The sequence below is a fragment of the Rutidosis leptorrhynchoides genome, chromosome 10 (genome assembly GCF_046630445.1).
Source record: "Rutidosis leptorrhynchoides isolate AG116_Rl617_1_P2 chromosome 10, CSIRO_AGI_Rlap_v1, whole genome shotgun sequence".
In the NCBI taxonomy this organism is placed as follows: Eukaryota; Viridiplantae; Streptophyta; class Magnoliopsida; order Asterales; family Asteraceae; genus Rutidosis; species Rutidosis leptorrhynchoides.
The window spans coordinates 301549357-301570538 of record NC_092342.1 but is presented as its reverse complement, the minus strand read 5'-3'; the positions used below and the strand labels follow the sequence as shown (position 1 = coordinate 301570538).

The 21182-nt window shown below is 33.7% G+C and overlaps 2 protein-coding genes across 2 annotated transcripts; both read left to right on the top strand.

The window, feature by feature from the left end:
* Positions 1-2509: 2509 nt before the first annotated feature.
* On the top strand, positions 2510-4109 carry LOC139872530 (small ribosomal subunit protein eS25w). The gene is made up of 4 exons (XM_071860418.1): positions 2510-2644; positions 2736-2811; positions 2899-3032; positions 3864-4109. The coding sequence occupies exons 1-4, from the start codon at positions 2642-2644 to the stop codon at positions 3975-3977; spliced, it is 327 nt and encodes a 108-aa protein (XP_071716519.1). The 5' UTR covers positions 2510-2641; the 3' UTR covers positions 3978-4109.
* A 150-nt stretch (positions 4110-4259) lies between these two features.
* Positions 4260-7455, top strand: LOC139871195 (SNF1-related protein kinase regulatory subunit gamma-1-like). The gene is made up of 8 exons (XM_071858930.1): positions 4260-4277; positions 4432-4696; positions 5421-5617; positions 5774-5899; positions 6115-6273; positions 6537-6619; positions 6768-6959; positions 7048-7455. The coding sequence occupies exons 1-8, from the start codon at positions 4260-4262 to the stop codon at positions 7427-7429; spliced, it is 1422 nt and encodes a 473-aa protein (XP_071715031.1). The 3' UTR covers positions 7430-7455.
* Positions 7456-21182: the final 13727 nt, after the last annotated feature.

The window sequence follows — 21182 nt, the reverse complement described above, 5'->3', positions numbered from 1 at the left end:
ACATATTTCTAAGATAACATGATATTTTATATATATGTACTTATAATTCAATTTTATATGGTTCAGGATCACCCGTAAACAATACGAGAAGATTAATCATAAGATCCCATGATTGTACGCAACACGTCATTTGACAACACCGGTACTTTATGTACGCAACACGTCATTTGACAACACCGGTACCGTGGGTCAAGATTAATCTCGACCAATACATATACGATGGGGGTTTTATTATTTCGTTGGGGGTTTATTAAACATCTAAAAATGAACCATTAAAATTGAATTACTAACATCGAACTGCTAACTACGGACTAAGGAATTATTCAAAGTATTAAAAGTATTATAAGTATATATATGTGACGATTGTTTAAAAATGAAAATATATTGATATATTATATATGGATAGGTTCGTGATATCAACCGGAGACCAAGTCAAATTATATATATCTTCAAGACGAAAGTGAGTATATAGTCCCATTTTTAAACTCTAAATATTTTGGGATGAGAATACATGCGCTGTTTTTATAAATGATTTACGTTATGGACACAAGTAACTGAAAAATATATTCTACGTTGAGTTGTACCACTTGCATACTTCCCTGTAGCTTGGTAACTAATATTTACAGCGGTATTGTAAACGCGAATCCTGTTGATAGATCTATCGGGCCTGACAACCCCAACCGGACTGGACGACCAGTATTCAACGGTTGCACAGTACTTCGTTTCGTGACTACACTTGGTACAGTGTAGTAAGATTTCATATTAAAGGGAATATGCGACGTGATTAAATGTTAAGTATGGTTACCAAGTGCTCAACCACTTAGAATATTTTTATGAAAATGTTTATATATGAAATCTTGTGGTCTATATTTATATCGCTGCCGGCATTAAACCTATATCTCACCAACTTTATGTTGACATTTTAAAGCATGTTATTCTCAGGTATGAATTAAGTCTTCCGCTGTGCATTAGCTCGTACTAAGGATACTACTTGAGGCCATTAAGGACTTATATCATAAGGCGTTGCATTCGAGTTATTGAAGTTCATAGAAACTATTATTAAGTAAATGGCGGTTTAGGTCATTTGAATATTATGAAATGTCAGGCGAATATGTCAAATCTGGATGTAACTATAGATTGCCTTTTAAGAATAAATGCAACGTTTGTAAGATGTATCATATAGAGGGCAAGTACCTCGCAATGTTATCAACTATTGTAATTCGTTTGTAATCAATATGGACAACGTCCGGATGATTAGTTTCGGATCCTTTCAATACGAACAATAGATGTAGATATACTAACAAAAGGACGGAAATGTAGCGATTCATATCTTTGTCGTCATCAAACCCCAACTCCAAAATAGGAGTTGTTTGTAGCACCTGTAGATAGAGAATAAAAAGAGAATAAAAAGAAAAATAAATTACAAAGAGGAAAAGTCGAAATACACTATACACTAATTAGATGATAAGATACGGAGTATATAATTGAGAAGTCACATGCTACATTTAGGCCTCAGCCTTTGGGCCTGTATTACTGGGCCAGACCTTTTATGATCCAAATTTTAGGTTGCAAAACTATCAAAAATTGTATTTGTATTGTAACTGTAAATAAATAACGAGGATATTAATTTGAATAATATTATATATATATATATATATATATATATATATATATATATATATATATATATATATATATATATATATATATATATATATATATATATATATATATAATAGATCGGTTGCAATTATAGATAAGTAAATTGTAATGAAATGTATGGAACAAACTAATTTCTCACAAGACCGCGAAAACTATTGATGTGTATACCAGTACATACTCAGTTAGTAAAACTAAAACACAACGTAATTAAAAACGAAAACTTTCGATGACTCAAAAACCTACGCATCGCGAGGGCGTTACACTAGTTTTCACCAATTTCCGCAGGGTTAAGGCTACTCAAGCGCCATATACTTTTTTTTTGTCCCGATGTAGTCCATATACCAAAAAAAATACTATTATAGGCCATAAACTTTGAAAAAGTGTATCGATGTAAACAAAAGGTAACCTGTTACCGGCTAAACATGTCACCTTTTGTTTACATCGATACACTTTTTGAAAATATGTGACCTACATCGATACACTTTTTGAAAGTATGTGAACTACATTAGTACTTTTTTTTGTATAAAGCTTACATTGGAGCAAAAAAAATTATACTTTTTGAAGATCAACCTACAAAATCGATCAACCTTATTTATCAGGTCAACGGTTTACATTAATACATTTTTTTAAAGTTTATGGCCTATAATAGTAATTTTTTGGATATATGAACTATATCGGGACAAAAAGAAAAGTATATGGCCCTTGAGTAGCTATAACCCTTTCTTTATTCATAGTACCATTACTCGGAGAATAGTTGTATATTATATATATATATATATATATATATATATATATATATATATATATATACACATACATATTGGCCCAATAAAGCCCATCAGTTTTATAAAGATTAACTAACCATAAACTTATACATCGACCTCCAACCTTTTTAGGGTTTACAGTTTGCGAGGCTATACACCGCCGCTGCTCAACCACCGTAGTCAGCTGTAGTTCACCGTTTCTCTAAGCTATCAATATGGTACATTTCGTTCAATTTCTTTCCAATTTTTTATCCTAATCGTTAAATGAGATATTAAACCCTAAATAACTCTAATGCATTGTATCTGCAGGCGCCAAAGAAGGAGAAAGCTCCTCCACCGTCATCCAAGCCCGCAAAATCCGGCGGCGGAAAGCAGAAAAAGAAGATTATCCTTACACAAATATTCCTAATTTTGTCAGTAAATATATATATTTGATGAATATTGATAATAATGTTGAGAGTAATAATGCAGAAATGGAGCAAAGGAAAGCAAAAGGAGAAGGTGAACAACATGGTGTTGTTTGATAAAGCTACTTATGATAAGTTGCTAGTTGAGGCCCCTAAGTTTAAACTCATCACTCCTTCCATTTTATCCGATCGTCTTAGGGTATAGTTTTTTATCTTACAAATCGTTATCTCATATATTTTAATTTAATAATCTCATAAAATCAAAGTAGATTATAATTGCATTGCTATTGTTTGCTGCAAAAGGTTAAGCTTTAGAAATTTATTGCTTGAGAATCGTTTTATTGCTTATGTGTTTATAACTTTATATGATGTTTGCAGGATAAAGTACTTTTATTTAAAACTTTATATTAGTTTTAGACTGCTGTTATTTACTTATTTAGCTACTCAAATTATGATTGAAATTGTGATTTAATATTGTTGGAGAATAATTTTGCTATACCTTCGTTTTATGCTTACTTTGTTAGACGTTTGCTTATTTTTGTAGCCAATTCACTCACGTCTTTAATTTTGTTTTTGGTAGCTCATCAAATTTATGGTCTTGTTGTAATTAAAACACAAAGAATGCTATCAGGTTTACCTGAATGAAGTTATTGCTAATGCATAATGTAGAGGATGATGCACATTATTATGTTATTTGTTAACACAATTTGATAAAATGCTAACTCAAGTAGTAATCTGAAAGCTGTAAGGGAGCAATCATGAATCATGAAATACATATACATCTAATGTTCTTTCTGTGTGTTATGAATGAGTATTCGATTAAGCATGCTTTGTCTGTGTGCTTTTTGTTTCCAAAATTTTAATGGCAAAGTCAGTTGCGAACTGCTAAAATTTCGTGGATAAGCTGTTGAGCTTTAGAGCAAACACTTACGAGTAATTTTTTATATTGAAACTAATACTTGATATACTTGAAACACAATATCATGTTTTTTAATTGGAGTATAATTTTGTTATTTATGGTGTGATGCAGATTAATGGATCCCTTGCAAGGAAAGCAATCAGAGAATTGATGGCCAAAGGTGCAATTCGGATGGTTTCTGCACATGCAAGCCAGCAGATTTACACTAGAGCTACCAATACTTAGAACTGCATTTCTACATTCAGTCTGTGTGTTCTATTTGATCAAGATTGTTTCGATGAGGATTTGCGAACAACTCTTGTATTCGGTTTTGTAATTGTGCTCATGACATAAGTTTTGCCATTTTGTTATATTTCTCAAAAAAATGCTACTTGGTGGCTTCAAAACTATAATAATTGGTTGCAAAATGGGTCAATAGTATATACATTTGTTAACCAAATCGAACTGAACCAAACCATACCATGATTTACTACTTTATTATATTATATTATATTTTAGACCGAACAGATGTCCCTTGAAAGCCAGGTGGCTACATCGATACACGTGGACACAGGTGCATATTTATAATTAATTAATCTACATAATAATATTTAGCATTTTAATAATAAAACTTCAATAAACGATCATATATAACAGAAACAATATAAGCATCTTTCGAGGAAAAAGAAAAATAATATAGGAAATAGAAATGGATTTCAGAAAGGTTGAAGAAATAGTGAAAGATTCTAAAGGTGGTGGAATTTTAGAGAAGAAAGATGCAATTCTATCAACCCTAAATTCCAATACCAATACCAAATCCAATTCCGACAACGACTCCGATTCTGATTCCGGCGTTCCTAATCCAACAACATCACCGCCGGTTGATTCCGCCAGTGCTCTCCAACTCTTCCTTGATCACATTCCCATTTCTTCCATTCCTGGAATCCACAATTCCCCTTCCACAGGTACACTTTCCATCACAGTTCGTGTTTGTATCTTGGGCACAATTTATTTATCATTATAACCAAATTTATTATGTAGAAATTATCCTGACCTTCGACTATTTCTGATTTTTTTTTTTTTTTTTTTTTTTTTTTTTTTTTTTTGTATTGGCGAATCCTGGATAAAAAAACTCAGAGTTGTTATTTTTTTTTTTTCAAAACTTATGGAGTATAATTGAAGTGTAATTTGGGTGTTGTTTGTTTTTCGGTGTATATTATTATGTCTTATGTCTGTGAGAGCGCGCGCGCAGACGCTTTTACTTACAGACTGTCTAAAGACATAAGATAAAATAATGTCTTATTCTTATTATGTCTGCAGCCTCGCAGACTTAGAAATATGCTTCTAACTGTTGCATACAGAATTAAGTTATTTTGTAGACATAAAAATAAACAGTCTTTGCTATTTATATATTTATACAGACCTTTCGCTATTCATACACACCTTTAGACCACTTCTTCATTACTTCAGTACAGACATGGTCCGCAGATCTTCAGACATAAATATCTTAAAAAAGCAAACAACACCTGAGTCTGGATAAGAGGGTTTGAATCTTAGACGTCTATTAGGATCTCAACCAGTAGGCTATCTTGCGATGGGATATATTTTAAAGTTCAAAATTCTTTTAATTTGGTTACTTTTTGGAACTCACATAGTATTAATTAACTCCATTGGTACGGCTGATGCTAGTTGTGGTAGTGAGAACACAAGAACTTGTGAAAGATGGGATTAAGATTTTATATGAGAAGAATGCGAGTGGAGCTTTGATTGCGGATAGTTTGGATGAACCGCCTGACCCAACCAATGCTGCCATGTTCACCACATCGTTCTCTCATCCGTATGTCGGATTCATTAGTTTTTCTAATATGGTTCTTTGGTCTCTCCAGGTAACTAATTCTTCCTTTGTTTATGCTTTATATTTGCATAGAAAAATACTAAATGTTTAAAACTAATCGGCCAAATGAAGGGGATGTTGTTAGAATGTTATTCATGGTTATTGTATTTTTTATTTTAAAACATGTTGATGCATCTTGCAATTCCAGGAATACAAAAAACATCAAAGTGGAACCAAGATGGATGATGCTAATAATTCGAAGATGAAGTATAAGAATAAGAAAAATGGGTTGTTTGCTTTTCTTGATAATATTCCGGTTGTTTCCGAGGCTAAGGTGCTCTCTCTAACCCACTACTTATTCAGCATGTATACCTTAAACATGAATTAGTAACATTTGCTAAAGAAAAATAATTCATTTTTTCTATAACTTGAACGTGGCAGCATCCCGAGTAAAAATTGATCACGTACACTTTAAATTGATGTTTACTTACTTAGCATAGAGTTGTGTGAAGTGTTTTAATATTATTGGATATCGTTGATGTGATCCAGATAGGTGAATTAGCTGCTTCTTTTTTATGGAATCCGGTATTCCCTGTTAAACTAGACCAGACGATCTTCCATGTTCTTTTGTTGCTATCTAAGCACCGGCTGAGCGTGGTCCCTGTGACGGAACATGCCAGTTCAAAAGTCGTAGGCTATATTACAGAGGTAACTCATCCTTTTCCTAGTTAAAAACTTCACTGTCTCACACATTTAGAATACAACCTTTTTAATTTGAAAATATCAGACTATTATTGTAATTAAAAAGTTTTTGGTACCATGTAACACAACTATTTACTATAAAAAATGTCACATTTGGCCGGTGGCGGGTGTGCTATTTTCGACCCGCCCATTTTGCCACCTCAAGTCCTTACCATACTAGAAATTTCATCTCAAGGATTGAAACTAACGCTTGATATTTGGTTTGATAGAATGCCATCAACCATGTGCTCTTGCAGTCGAGCGGACTAGAGTGGTTTGACAGCATTGCGGATAAACCGTCGTCGGATTTCAGGTTACAACTTTCAAAATTTTATTTGCCTTCAATTACAGTTAATATAACATAAGTCACGTATTGGTTAAACTATAAATTTAATCAATTTGACACATGTATGTATGTCTTTGATTTCCAATAAATGATCGATAAATTAGCTAATGTGCAGGTTCGAGAACACTGATCGAATATTTTCGGTGTACAATGATCAGAGCATTGCAGAGGCGATTCATATTCTATGGATGAATAAAGTTTGCGCCATTGCAGTCGTGCATAGACAAACACAAAAGCTTATTGGTTGTGTCAGAGTAAGCGATGTTCATCATCTTTTGGATGATGATCACATCTTTACTGATAGAGAGTACGTACTCGTATCTATAATTCTATATCAACATATTACTTTTTGTTACAACCATCAAGAACATAACTTATATTCTTTTTAAAAGTAGGGATTTGAGTGTTGAGCAATTCATACACAAAGACACGGTTCGAGACCATCATGATCTTAATCATGAAGTTGGAGCTCTAATAGATGCGGGAACGCTTGCGTTGCATAACAATTTCGAACCGAGAATGGACTCGGTTGTTACGAACACTGAAAGAGACAGTTTAAAGCAAGTGATGAAGAATTTAGAAGAAAAAAAGAGTAATTTTAGTTTTGTTGTAGATGAGTGTGAAAGAGTGAAAGGAATGGTTACATTAAGAGACATTCTTATGGAGTTTTCTCCTCCATGTATGGACTCGAGGATCGATGGTGGTGGTTTTTTCGACATGGCTTTGAAGGAATCTGGGTGCACAATTAAAGATGGAACCATGGTTCATATCAACTGAAATGAAATGATGGAACCATAAACCATCCATGGATTATTGTAGTAATGTTTTAAGTCATTATTTAGCTTTCTTATGTTCAAAGGATAGTCTATCTCATTTGAGATTGTAAGTAGTTTTTATTAGTCTTTTACTCTTGTATGTCTTTATGTTGTTAAGACATCCACATGTGGACTGATTAGTTAATTACTTTCCTAAGTCTCCGGACTATATCCTATTCTATTCTATTCTATTCTCCGATACATTAAAAGAGAGTCTTTATTAGCTAATAAATATTTTCAAAACCCTTTTAATTACCATTAGATTAAAAAAAGACTTCACCCTACCCTTTAATCGAATGGTCAAAATTAATCATATTCATTTATTAGCTAATAAATCAAATTACGTGTATAATGTCCCTAAATTACCCTGAATTAAGGAAAAACACGGGAGCTTTCAACAAAATTAGGGGTTTCAAAATCAGATACGCCATATGATATTTAGGGTTGTTCCATCATCACCGCTCAATGAGAAGATTGTGTTGCTTAATGAAGGTATTTGAGTTTATATCGATTTCTTATGGCTTAAGGACTTCAACTATCACAAAAGATTGATATATGCTTGTTTTTTCTTCTTCTCAATTACAAATACAGGTGATCTGGGATCTATGCTTCATGCTTCAACATCTTTAAGAAAGTATGTCTTTTAATTGGTATGTTAATGTTAATGTTAATACACTGACACATTTGAATAATCGTTTCATCTCTTAGAATGAAACGTAGTTATGGTGTCCAGCTTAAGTTCTAAGCTAGGTGAAACATACATAGATGTTCACTATTGCTATAACACACCAATAGTAATTGTAACATTGTGCTGCAGTTGTTCCTATGTGAAATCTATATTATAAGCTAAATTAAAAATCGTTTTCGTCAACTGTAATTTATATTTGTTATCTTATCATTGTATTTCATTCAATGTTGGTTCAAAATTAATGTCACATTTTACTGTATTTGTTTGTTAGTGATTTATTTTGTTTTGTGCTTGAAATCAATTAATGGCTCTGTTTGGGAACACGAATCCAGGTTACAAGGTATAATTTCATATCCTTTGTTGATGTCTGCATGTAACATGCTAAAAGTCATCGAAAGATCATATGTATTACATTAGATAATCACTAAAGTACTAATGTTGTCCAAATAATATTCGTACCACAGTTGTTCAATTGTGGTGCACCTGATACCGGAAATATGGAGGTAAAATGTCAAGAACCTTATAAAAAGTTAATTGTAAATTGGAAAATTTTCCTGAATAACATTATATCATAAATGAAGAATTATACGATGATAACAAGGTATAAACTGTATTTTGACTGAAATGTAGAGATCTGCTTTGGCTATATAAATTTATTGTATGTACGTTAGATTAGTATTATAACTCAACTTAGCTCACGATGCAGAAGTAATACATATTTTTATGAAGCTTCTTTCATTGGTGACAATTTGTTTTATATTGGAACGAGTTCAGAAAACGTATGATAACGAGTTAGCCTGAAAAAAATTTGCTTATGATGGTGAGAAGAGTTTGTTTACTGTTGGTGCACTACCAAGAAACAAGCTTGAGTCCACTGTTATTTTGGAAGATGTTACTTTCAGCAGGTACATTTTGATCCATTTCGCATCTGGGTCTAATTTATTACTGGAACTTTTTCATGTTTATATATATTAAATGAAATTGATATTTACATGATTAAGTGTTTCCAACATGTTAAGCAATCAAACTTGTTAAGACTTGATTAATTGAAATAGGTTTCATATAGACAATTGACCACCCAAGTTGACCGGTGATTCACGAACGTTAAAACTTGTAAAAACTATATGATGACATATATATGATTATGTATATAGTTAACATGATATTATGATAAGTAAGTATCTCATTAGGTATTTTAACAATGAGTTATACACATAAAATTGATTTTATTGAATTAAGAAACTCGAAACGATATATATAACGATTATCGTTATAACAACGTCTTACTAAATACTTATGAATCATATTAAGATATTGATACACTATGTTTAATCATGATAAATGATAAGTAAACATGTCAGTATGTATATTAACAATGAACTACATATGTAAAAACAAGACTACTAACTTAAGGTTTTCGAAACGAGACATATATGTAACGATTATCGTTGTAACGACATTTAAATGTATATATATCATATTAAGATATAGTAATATATCATAATATCATGATAATATAATAATTTAACATCTCATTAGATATAATAAACATTGGGTTAACAACATTTAACAAGATCGTTAACTTAAAGGTTTTAAATCAACATTTACATGTAACGACTAACGATGACTTAACGACTCAGTTAAAATGTATATACATGTAGTGTTTTAATATGTATTCATACACTTTTGAAAGACTTCAAGACACTTATCAAAATACTTCTACTTAACAAAAATGCTTACAATTGCATCCTCGTTCAGTTTCATCAACAATTCTACTCGTATGCACCCGTATTCGTACTCGTACAATACACAGCTTTTAGATGTATGTACTATTGGTATATACACTCCAATGATTAGCTCTTAGCAGCCCATGTGAGTCACCTAACACATGTGGGAACCATCATTTGGCAACTAGCATGAAATATCTCATAAAATTACAAAAATATGAGTAATCATTCATGACTTATTTACATGAAAACAAAATTACACATCCTTTATATCTAATCCATATACCAACGACCAAAAACACCTACAAACACTTTCATTCTTCAATTTTCTTCATCTAAGTGATCTCTCTCAAGTTCTATCTTCAAGTTCTAAGTGTTCTTCATAAATTCTATAAGTTCTAATTTCATAAAATCAAGAATACTTCCAAGTTTGCTAGCTTACTTCCAATCTTGTAAAGTGATCATCCAACTTCAAGAAATATTTCTTTTTTATAGTAAGATATCTTTCTAATACAAGGTAATACTCATATTCAAACTTTGATTCAATTTCTATAACTATAACAATCTTATTTCGAGTGGAAATCTTACTTGAACTTGTTTTCGTGTCATGATTCTGCTTCAAGAACTTTCAAGCCATCCAAGGATCCTTTAAAGCTAGATCTATTTTTCTCATTTTCAGTAGGATTATCCACAAAACCTGAGGTAGTAGTGATGTTCATAACATCATTCGATTCATATATATATAACTACCTTATTCGAAGGTTTAAACTTGAAATCACTAAAACATAGTTTAGTTAATTCTAAACTTGTTCGCAAACAAAAGTTAATCCTTCTAACTTGACTTTTAAAATCAACTAAACACATGTTCTATATCTATATGATATGCTAACTTAATTATTTAAAACGGGAAAACACGAAAAACACCGTAAAACCGGATATACGCCGTTGTATTAACACCGCGGGCTGTTTTGGGTTAGTTAATTAAAAACTATGATAAACTTTGATTTAAAATTTGTTCTTCTAGGAAAATAATTTTTCTTATGAACATGAAACTATATCCAAAAATCATGGTTAAACTCAAAATGGAAGTATGTTTTCCAAAATGGTCATCTAGACGTCGTTCTTTCGACGTAAATGACTACCTTTACAAAAATGGCTTGTAACCTGTAATTCTGACTATAAACTTATACTTTTTCTGCATAGATTCATAAACTTAAGTTCAATATGAAACCATAGCAATTGGATTCACTCAAAACGGATTTAAAACGAAGAAGTTATGGTAAAACAAGATTGGTTATTTTTGCTTGTTGTAGCTACGTGAAAATTGGTAACAAATCTATATTAATCATATCCTAGCTAACTTATATTGTATTATACATGTATTCTAATATATTATGTAATCTTGGGATACCATAGACACGTATGCAAATGTTTTGACATATCATATCGACCCATCTATATATATTATTTGGAACAACCATAAACACTCTATATGCAGTAATGTTGGAGTTAGCTATACAGGGTTAAGGTTGATTCCAAAAATATATATAGTTTGAGTTGTGATCTTGTCTGAGACGTGTATACACTGGGTCGTGGATTGATTCAAGATAATATATATCGATTTATTTTTGTACATCTAATTATGGACAACTAGTTGTAGGCTGCTAACAAGGACATCTGACTTAATAAACTTAAAACAGTAAAACGTATTAAAAATGTTGTAAATATATTTTGAACATACTTTGATATATATGTACATATTTGTTATAGGTTCGTGAATCGACCAGTGGCCAAGTCTTACTTCCCGACGAAGTAAAAATCTGTGAAAGTGAGTTATAGTCCCACTTTTAAAATCTAATATTTTGGGATGAGAATACATGCAGTTTTATAAATGTTTTACGAAATAGACACAAGTAAATGAAACTACATTATATGGGTGAATGATCGAAGCCGAATATGCCCCTTTTGCTTGGTAGCCTAAGAATTAGTAAACCGATCTACTAATTGACGCGAATCCTAAAGATAGATCTATTGGGCCTAACGAACCTCATCCAAAGTACCGGATGCTTTAATACTTCGAATTCGTTTTTATCATGTCCGAAGGATTTTCCGAAATGATAGGGGATATTCTTATATGCATCTTGTTAATGTCGGTTACCAGGTGTTCACCATATGAATGATTTTTATCTCTATGTATGGGATGTATATTGAAATATGAAATCTTCTGGTCTATTATTAAGATTTGATAATATATAGGTTAAACCTATAACTCACCAACATTTTTGTTGACGTTTTAAGCATGTTTATACTCAGGTGATTATTAAGAGCTTCCGCTGTTGAATACTAAAATAATGACAAGATTTGGAGTCCATGCTTGTATGATATTATGTAAAAACTGCATTCAAGAAACTTATTTTTGATGTAATATATTCTTATTGTAAACCATTATGTAATGGTCGTGTGTAAACGGTATATTTTATATTATCATTATTTGATAATCTACGTAATGCTTTTTAAACCTTTATAGATAAAATAAAGGTTATGGTTATTTTAAAAATGAATGCAGTCTTTGAAAAACGTCTCATATAGAGGTCAAAACCTCGCGACGAAATCAATTAATATGGAACGTTTATAATCAATATGAACGGGACATTTCAGTTGGTATCCGAGCGTTGGTCTTAGAGAACCAGAAAATTGCATTAGTGTGTCTTACCGAGTTTGTTAGGATGCATTAGTGAGTCTGGACTTCAACCGTGTTTTTCTTCAAAAACGATTGCTTAACATTTTTTTTGTTGGAAACTATATATTATTAACATGTAAATATTATGTGATATATTAATCTCTTAACGTGTTTGATATTGTGTGATATATGTCTACCTCTAGTACAAATCCCATTGATTCACCTAATAATAATGAAGAGTCGAATATATTTTGGGAAGATTCACAAATTCCCGAAGAGGAATCGGAAGAGGAGGAACCGGAAGAGGAGGAACCGGAAGAAGAGGAACCAGAAGCGGATGAATCAGAAGAGGAGGAACCAGAAGAAGAAGAGGTTCCGGAGGAAGAAATATTGATACCTATAGTAAATCGATTAAATAAAAGAAAATCCTCGACCAACGGACCAAAGTTAATAATGGTCAATGGTGTTTCCGCCGAGGAAGCAAAATATTGGGAAGATTACCAATTTTTCGATGAATCGGATCCCGTTGAGGATTCCGATGATGTTATAGAAATTACCTCGAACCAATTTAATAAAGCGAAAGAAAATAATAAGGGAAAAGGTATAAAAATAGAGAAACCCGATTCCAACCCCGATGAACTTTATATGTATCGACAACATCCGTATTTTCTAAAATGTAACAATGACCCGGGAACCTCTAAACCACCAGGTTTTTCTAAACCATTATGGAAAACGACGGCTCGTATTAGAGGAACACCATATATTCCTAGAAAATTAGGAAAACGAACCAAGTCCGAAGAAGAAGAAACCAGTGATTTAGATTAGAGGGTTGTAATCATGTTGTGTATTATATGTATTGTAGTGTGCTTGTACTTTTATGTTCTATGTAAAAATTGCTTGTATTGTTTGTTAATTATCTTTTACGAATCTAATCCTTGTCTATTTTACAGTATAAAAATAAAATGGACGTTAAGGGTAGACAACCGAATATTTTAGAAGACCTACGAGAGGATATAATTAAGGCAATCTTGTCTAGAGTCGGTCAGAATTCATCAGCACATTTAGTTATGGCGAAATTAACTTGTCAAACATTTGAAAGACTTTCCAGAAATGCCTTAGTTTATAAAAGGCTTTCCTTTGATAGGTGGGGTATATCACACTGGGGAGACCGTAAGTTACGCCGTGTTTTTTTTAAAGCATTAAATGCGGGGAACCCAAATGCAATTTTACGCTACGGGTTAAGAACCTATTTTGACTCAACATATCCCAACATAGGATTTCGTGAATTAGAAAGAGCTTCTAACATGCAACATAAAGAAACATGTTATGCTTACGAGTTAGTGATGTTCGCTTCTTACCAAAGTGAGAAAAAGAACATCGGATTGCAACTTTTAAATAAGACCTTCCCACAAGTGACGGATTCAGTAGTTGGGGTGAGAAACAAGGTTTTTAGATTATTACGGGGCTGTTGGACATTACGAAACCCTCGTCCTTTTGACGACATTACAACATGCTGCCTAGCCAATGGTCATAACGGTTATTTTCCACAAGACCAAGGATGGGAAGTCGTCTTAGTAAAACCAGAATGTGTGACTTGTTTCTGAACTTATGAATTACGTGTCTTTATTTCCTTTGCTGAACAACTTGCGTATTAACTAGATTTATCTTCAAAACTGTCCTGTATTAAAGTGTACTATATTTCATGTTATATGTAATATAGCGAAGTTGTAAGTTTGAAGAATATTTGTATGTGATATATTATTATAATCAGTTTTTCATATGGAATTTTAGTAGTTGAATTGTATATTAGCTACTAAGTATGAACTTAACGGGTACGTAGTACCCGAATTTAAACTTATAAAATGCTAATATGAAGAAAAAGCTTTTATAAATGAGTTCATATTATGCTACGAAATACTATTGACTACTCTTAATATTGTGTATGATTAACTCGATTCAGTTGGCTATTTTGAAGGAAATGGCACCGACTACTCGACACACCATGAATATGAACGAAGAGGAATTTCGTACTTTTCTTGCTGCAAACATAGCTGCAGTACAGGCTGCGCTACATACCAACAATAACTCTGAATCTAGCAATGCAGCTAACGGCGCAAGAAATCGTGTAGGATGCACCTACAAAGAATTCACTGCCTGCAAACCTTTGGAATTTGATGGAACCGAAGGACCAATTGGATTGAAACGGTGGACCGAGAAAGTCGTATCGGTGTTTGCCATAAGTAAGTGTACTGAAGAGGACAAAGTTAAGTACGCTACGCATACCTTCACAGGTACTGCGTTAACGTGGTGGAACACCTATCTTGAACAGGTAGGACAAAATGTTACTTACGCACTACCGTGGTCGGCATTCAAGCAATTGATGAACGAGCAGTATCGTCCTAGAAACGAAGTCAATAAACTCAAGGCAGAACTTAGAGAGTTACGAACACAAGGGTTCGACGTTACCACATATGAACGACGATTCACAGAGTTGTGCCTATTATGTCCGGGAGCATTCGAAGATGAAGAAGAGAAGATCGACGCGTTTGTAAAAGGGTTACCAGTAAGGATTCAAGAAGATGTAAGTTCACACGAGCCCGCTTCTATACAGAAGGCAAGTCGAATGGCTCATAAACTCATAAATCAGATTGAGGGAAGAATTAAAGAGCAGGCAGCCGAAGAAGCCAACACGAAACAACTCAAGAGGAAGTGGGAGGAAAACGGTGACAAGAGTCACCAGTACAACAACAACAACAATTACAACCACAATCGCAACAACTATCCCAACAATCGCAACAATAACCGCAATCCTAACAATAACTACAACAAACATCCCAACAACAACAACTACTACAACAACCGTTTCAACAACAATAACAATCCCAACAACAACCTCAGTAACAACAACGGCAACAAAAACCAAAAACAGCCATGTCATAGGTGTGAAGAAAATCATCAGGGGTTTTGCACGACATTTTGCAACAGGTGTAAAAGAAATGGTCATAGCGCGACAAAGTGTGAGGTCTACGGACCAAAGTTTAACAGAACTAAAGGAACAAATAATGTCGGAACAAGTAATGCCGAAATGAATAGTGTCGGAGCAAGTAATACCAACGCTGTTTGTTATAAATGTGGAAAACCGGGCCACATTATTAGAAATTGCCCGAATTAGGGGAATACTAATGGGCAGGGCTGTGGAAGAGTTTTCAATATTAATGCGACAGAAGCACAGGAAGACCCAGAGCTTGTTACGGGTACGTTTCTTATTGACGATAAATCTGCTTATGTTTTATTTGATTCGGGTGCGGATAGAAGCTATATGAGTAGAGAATTTTGTGCTAAATTAAGTTGCCCATTGACGCCTTTGGATAGTAAATTTTTACTCGAATTAGCAAATGGTAAATTAATTTCAGCAGATAATATATGTCGGGAGAGAGAAATTAAACTAGGGGATGAAACGTTTAAAATTGATTTAATACCAGCCGAGTTAGGGAGTTTTGATGTAATAATTGGCATGGACTGGTTGAAAAAGGTGAGAGCAGAGGTCGTTTGTTGCAAAAATGCGATTCGCATTATGCGTGAAAAAGGAAAACCTTTAATGGTGTACGGAGAAAAGAACAACGCGAAATTAAATCTTATTAGTAGTTTGAAGGCGCAAAAACTAATAAGAAAAGGTTGTTACGTCATTCTAGCACACATCGAGGAAGTTAAACCTGAAGAAAAGAACATCAGTGATGTTCCCGCCGCAAAAGAATTTGCCGATGTATTTCCGAAAGAATTACCGGGATTACCCCCACATCGATTCGTTGAATTTCAAATAGACCTTGTACCAGGAGCTGCACCAATAGCTCGTGCTCCATACAGACTCGCACCCAGCGAAATGAAAGAATTACAAAGTCAGTTACAGGAACTTTTAGAGCGTGGTTTCATTCGACCAAGCACATCACCATGGGGAGCTCCTGTTTTGTTTGTCAAGAAGAAAGATGGTACATTCAGGTTGTGTATCGACTACCGAGAGTTGAACAAACTTACCATCAAGAACCGCTACCCACTACCGAGAATCGACGACTTATTTGATCAACTACAAGGCTCGTCTGTTTATTCGAAGATCGATTTACGTTCTGGATATCATCAAATGCGGGTGAAGGAGGATGATATTCCAAAGACTGCTTTTAGGACGCGTTACGGTCATTACGAGTTTATGGTTATGCCGTTTGGATTAACTAACGCACCAGCTATGTTCATGGACCTCATGAACCGAGTGTGTGGGCCATATCTTGACAAGTTTGTCATTGTTTTCATCGATGACATACTTATTTACTCGACGAATGATCAAGAGCACGAAGAACATTTGAGAAAAGTGCTAGAGTTGCTGAGAAAAGAAAAATTGTACGCTAAGTTTTCAAAGTGTGCATTTTGGTTGGAAGAAGTTCAATTCCTCGGTCATAGTGAACAAAGAAGGTATTCAGGTGGATCCAGCAAAGATTGAAATCGTTGAAAAGTGGGAAACCCCGAAAACTCTGAAACACATACGCCAATTTTTAGGACTAGCTGGTTACTACAGAAGGTTCATCCAAGACTTTTCCAGAATAGCAAAACCCTTGACTGCATTAACGCATAAAGGGAAGAAATTTAAATGGAAAGATGAACAAGAGAAAGCGTTTCAATTGTTAAAGAAAAAGTTAACTACGGCACCTATATTGTCATTACCTGAAGGGAATGATGATTTTGTGATATATTGTGACGCCTCAAAGCAAGGTCTCGGTTGTGTATTAATGCAACGAACGAAAGTAATTGCTTATGCGTCTAGACAATTGAAGATTCACGAACAGAATTATACGACGCATGATTTGGAATTAGGCGCGGTTGTTTTTGCATTAAAGACTTGGAGGCACTACTTATATGGGGTCAAAAGTATTATATATACCGACCACAAAAGTCTTCAACACATATTTAATCAGAAACAACTGAATATGAGGCAGCGTAGGTGGATTGAATTGTTGAATGATTACGACTTTGAGATTCGTTACCACCCTGGGAAGGCAAATGTGGTAGCCGACGCCTTAAGCAGAAAGGACAGAGAACCCATTCGAGTAAAAGCTATGAATATAATGATTCACACTAACCTTACTACTCAAATAAAGGAGGCGCAACAAGGAGTTTTAAAAGAGGGAAAGTTAAAGGATGAAATACCCAAATGATCGGAGAAGCATCTTAATATTCGGGAAGATGGAACCCGGTATAGGGCTGGAAGAATTTGGGTACCAAAATTTAGAGATATGAGAGAAATGGTACTTAGAGAAGCTCATAAAACCAGATACTCAATACATCCTGGAACGGGGAAGATGTACAAGGATCTCAAGAAACATTTTTGGTGGCCAGGTATGAAAGCCGATGTTGCTAAATACGTAGGGGAATGTTTGACGTGTTCTAAGGTCAAAGCGGAGCATCAGAAACCATCAGGTCTATTTCAACAACCCGAAATCCCGGAATGGAAATGGGAAAACATTACCATGGATTTCATCACTAAATTGCCAAGGACTGCAAGTGGTTTTGATACTATTTGGGTAATAGTTGATCGTCTCACCAAATCAGCACACTTCCTGCCAATAAGAGAAGATGACAAGATGGAGAAGTTAGCACGACTGTATTTGAAGGAAGTCGTCTCCAGACATGGAATACCAATCTCTATTATCTCTGATAGGGATGGCAGATTTATTTCAAGATTCTGGCAGACATTACAGCAAGCATTAGGATCTCGTCTAGACATGAGTACTGCCTATCATCCACAAACTGATGGGCAGAGCGAAAGGACGATACAAACGCTTGAAGACATGCTACGAGCATATGTTATTGATTTCGGAAACAGTTGGGATCGACATCTACCGTTAGCAGAATTTTTCTACAACAACAGCTACCATTCAAGCATTGAGATGGCGCCGTTTGAAGCACTTTATGGTAGAAAGTGCAGGTCTCCGATTTGTTGAAGTGAAGTGAGGGATAGACAGATTACGGGTCCGGAGATAATACAAGAAACTACCGAGAAGATCATCCAAATTCAACAACGGTTGAAAACCGCCCAAAGTCGACAAAAGAGCTACGCCGACATTAAAAGAAAAGATATAGAATTTGAAATTGGAGAGATGGTCATGCTTAAGGTTGTACCTTGGAAAGGCGTTGTTCGATTTGGTAAACGAGGGATTTAAATCCAAGGTATATTGGACCATTCAAGATTATTGATCGTGTCGGACCAGTAGCTTACCGACTTGAGTTACCTCAACAACTCGCGGTTGTACATAACACTTTCCACGTCTCGAATTTGAAGAAATATTTTGCTAAAGAAGATCTCACTATTCCGTTAGACGAAATCCAAATCAACGAAAAACTTCAATTCATCGAAGAACCCGTCGAAATAATGGATCGTGAGGTTAAAAGACTTAAACAAAACAAGATACCAATTATTAAGGTTCGATGGAATGCTCGTAGAGGACCTGAGTTCACCTGAGAACGAGAAGATCAGATGAAGAAGAAATACCCGCACTTATTTCCAGAAGATACGTCAACACCTCCAACTGCTTAAAATTTCGGGACGAAATTTATTTAACGGGTAGGTACTGTAGTGACCCGAACTTTTCTATGTTTATATATATTAAATGAAATTGATATTTACATGATTAAGTGTTTTCAACATGTTAAGCAATCAAACTTGTTAAGACTTGATTAATTGAAATAGGTTTCATATAGACAATTGACCACCCAAGTTGACCGGTGATTCACGAACGTTAAAACTTGTAAAAACTATATGATGACATATATATGATTATATATATAGTTAACATGATATTATGATAAATAAGTATCTCATTAGGTATTTTAACAATGAGTTATATACATAAAATTGAGTTTATTGAATTAAGAAACTCGAAACGATATATATAACGATTATCGTTATAACAACGTCTTACTAAATACATATGAATCATATTAATATATTGATACACTATGTTTAATCATGATAAATGATAAGTAAACATGTCAGCATGTATATTAACAATGAACTACATATGTAAAAACAAGACCACTAACTTAAGGTTTTCGAAACGAGACATATATGTAACGATTATCGTTGTAACGACATTTAAATGTATATATATCATATTAAGATATAGTAATATATCATAATATCATGATAATATAATAATTTAACATCTCATTAGATATAATAAACATTGGGTTAACAACATTTAACAAGATCGTTAACTTAAATGTTTCAAATCAACATTTACATGTAACGACTAACGATGACTTAACGACTCAGTTAAAATGTATATACATGTAGTGTTTTAATATGTATTCATACACTTTTGAAAGACTTCAAGACACTTATCAAAATACTTCTACTTAACAAAAATGCTTACAATTACATCCTCGTTCAGTTTCATCAACAATTCTACTCGTATGCACCCGTATTCGTACTCGTACAATACACATCTTTTAGATGTATGTACTATTGGTATATACACTCCAATGATCAGCTCTTAGCAGCCCATGTGAGTCACCTAACACATGTGGGAACCATCATTTGGCAACTAGCATGAAATATCTCATAAAATTACAAAAATATGAGTAATCATTCATGACTTATTTACATGAAAACAAAATTACACATCCTTTATATCTAATCCATATACCAACGACCAAAAACACCTACAAACACTTTCATTCTTCAATTTTCTTCATCTAAGTGATCTCTCTCAAGTTCTATCTTCAAGTTCTAAGTGTTCTTCATAAATTCTATAAGTTCTAGTTTCATAAAATCAAGAATACTTCCAAGTTTGCTAGCTTACTTCCAATCTTGTAAAGTGATCATCCAACTTCAAGAAATCTTTCTTATTTACAGTAAGATATCTTTCTAATATAATGTAATACTCATATTCAAACTTTGATTCAATTTCTATAACTATAACAATCTTGTTTCGAGTGGAAATCTTACTTGAACTTGTTTTCGTGTCATGATTCTGCTTCAAGAACTTTCAAGCCATCCAAGGATCCTTTGAAGCTAGATCTATTTTTCTCATTTCCAGTAAGTTTATCCACAAAACCTGAGGTAGTAATGATGTTCATAACATCATTCAATTCATATATATAAAACTACCTTATTCGAAGGTTTAAACTTGAAATCAGTAGAACATAGTTTAGTTAATTCTAAACTTGTTCGCAAACAAAAGTTAATCCTTCTAACTTGACTTTTAAAATCAACTAAATACATGTTCTATATCTATATGATATTCTAACTTAATGATTTAAAACGGGAAAACACAAAAAACACCGTAAAACCGGATATACGCCGTTGTATTAACACCGCGGGCTGTTTTGGGTTAGTTAATTAAAAACTATGATAAACTTTGATTTAAAATTTGTTCTTCTAGGAAAATAATTTTTCTTATGAACATGAAACTATATCCAAAAATCATGGTTAAACTCAAAGTGGAAGTATGTTTTCCAAAATGGTCATCTAGACGTCGTTCTTTCGACGTAAATGACTACCTTTACAAAAATGACTTGTAACCTGTAATTCCGACTATAAATGTGGCGACCCGACCAAATCATGTTTGACGGC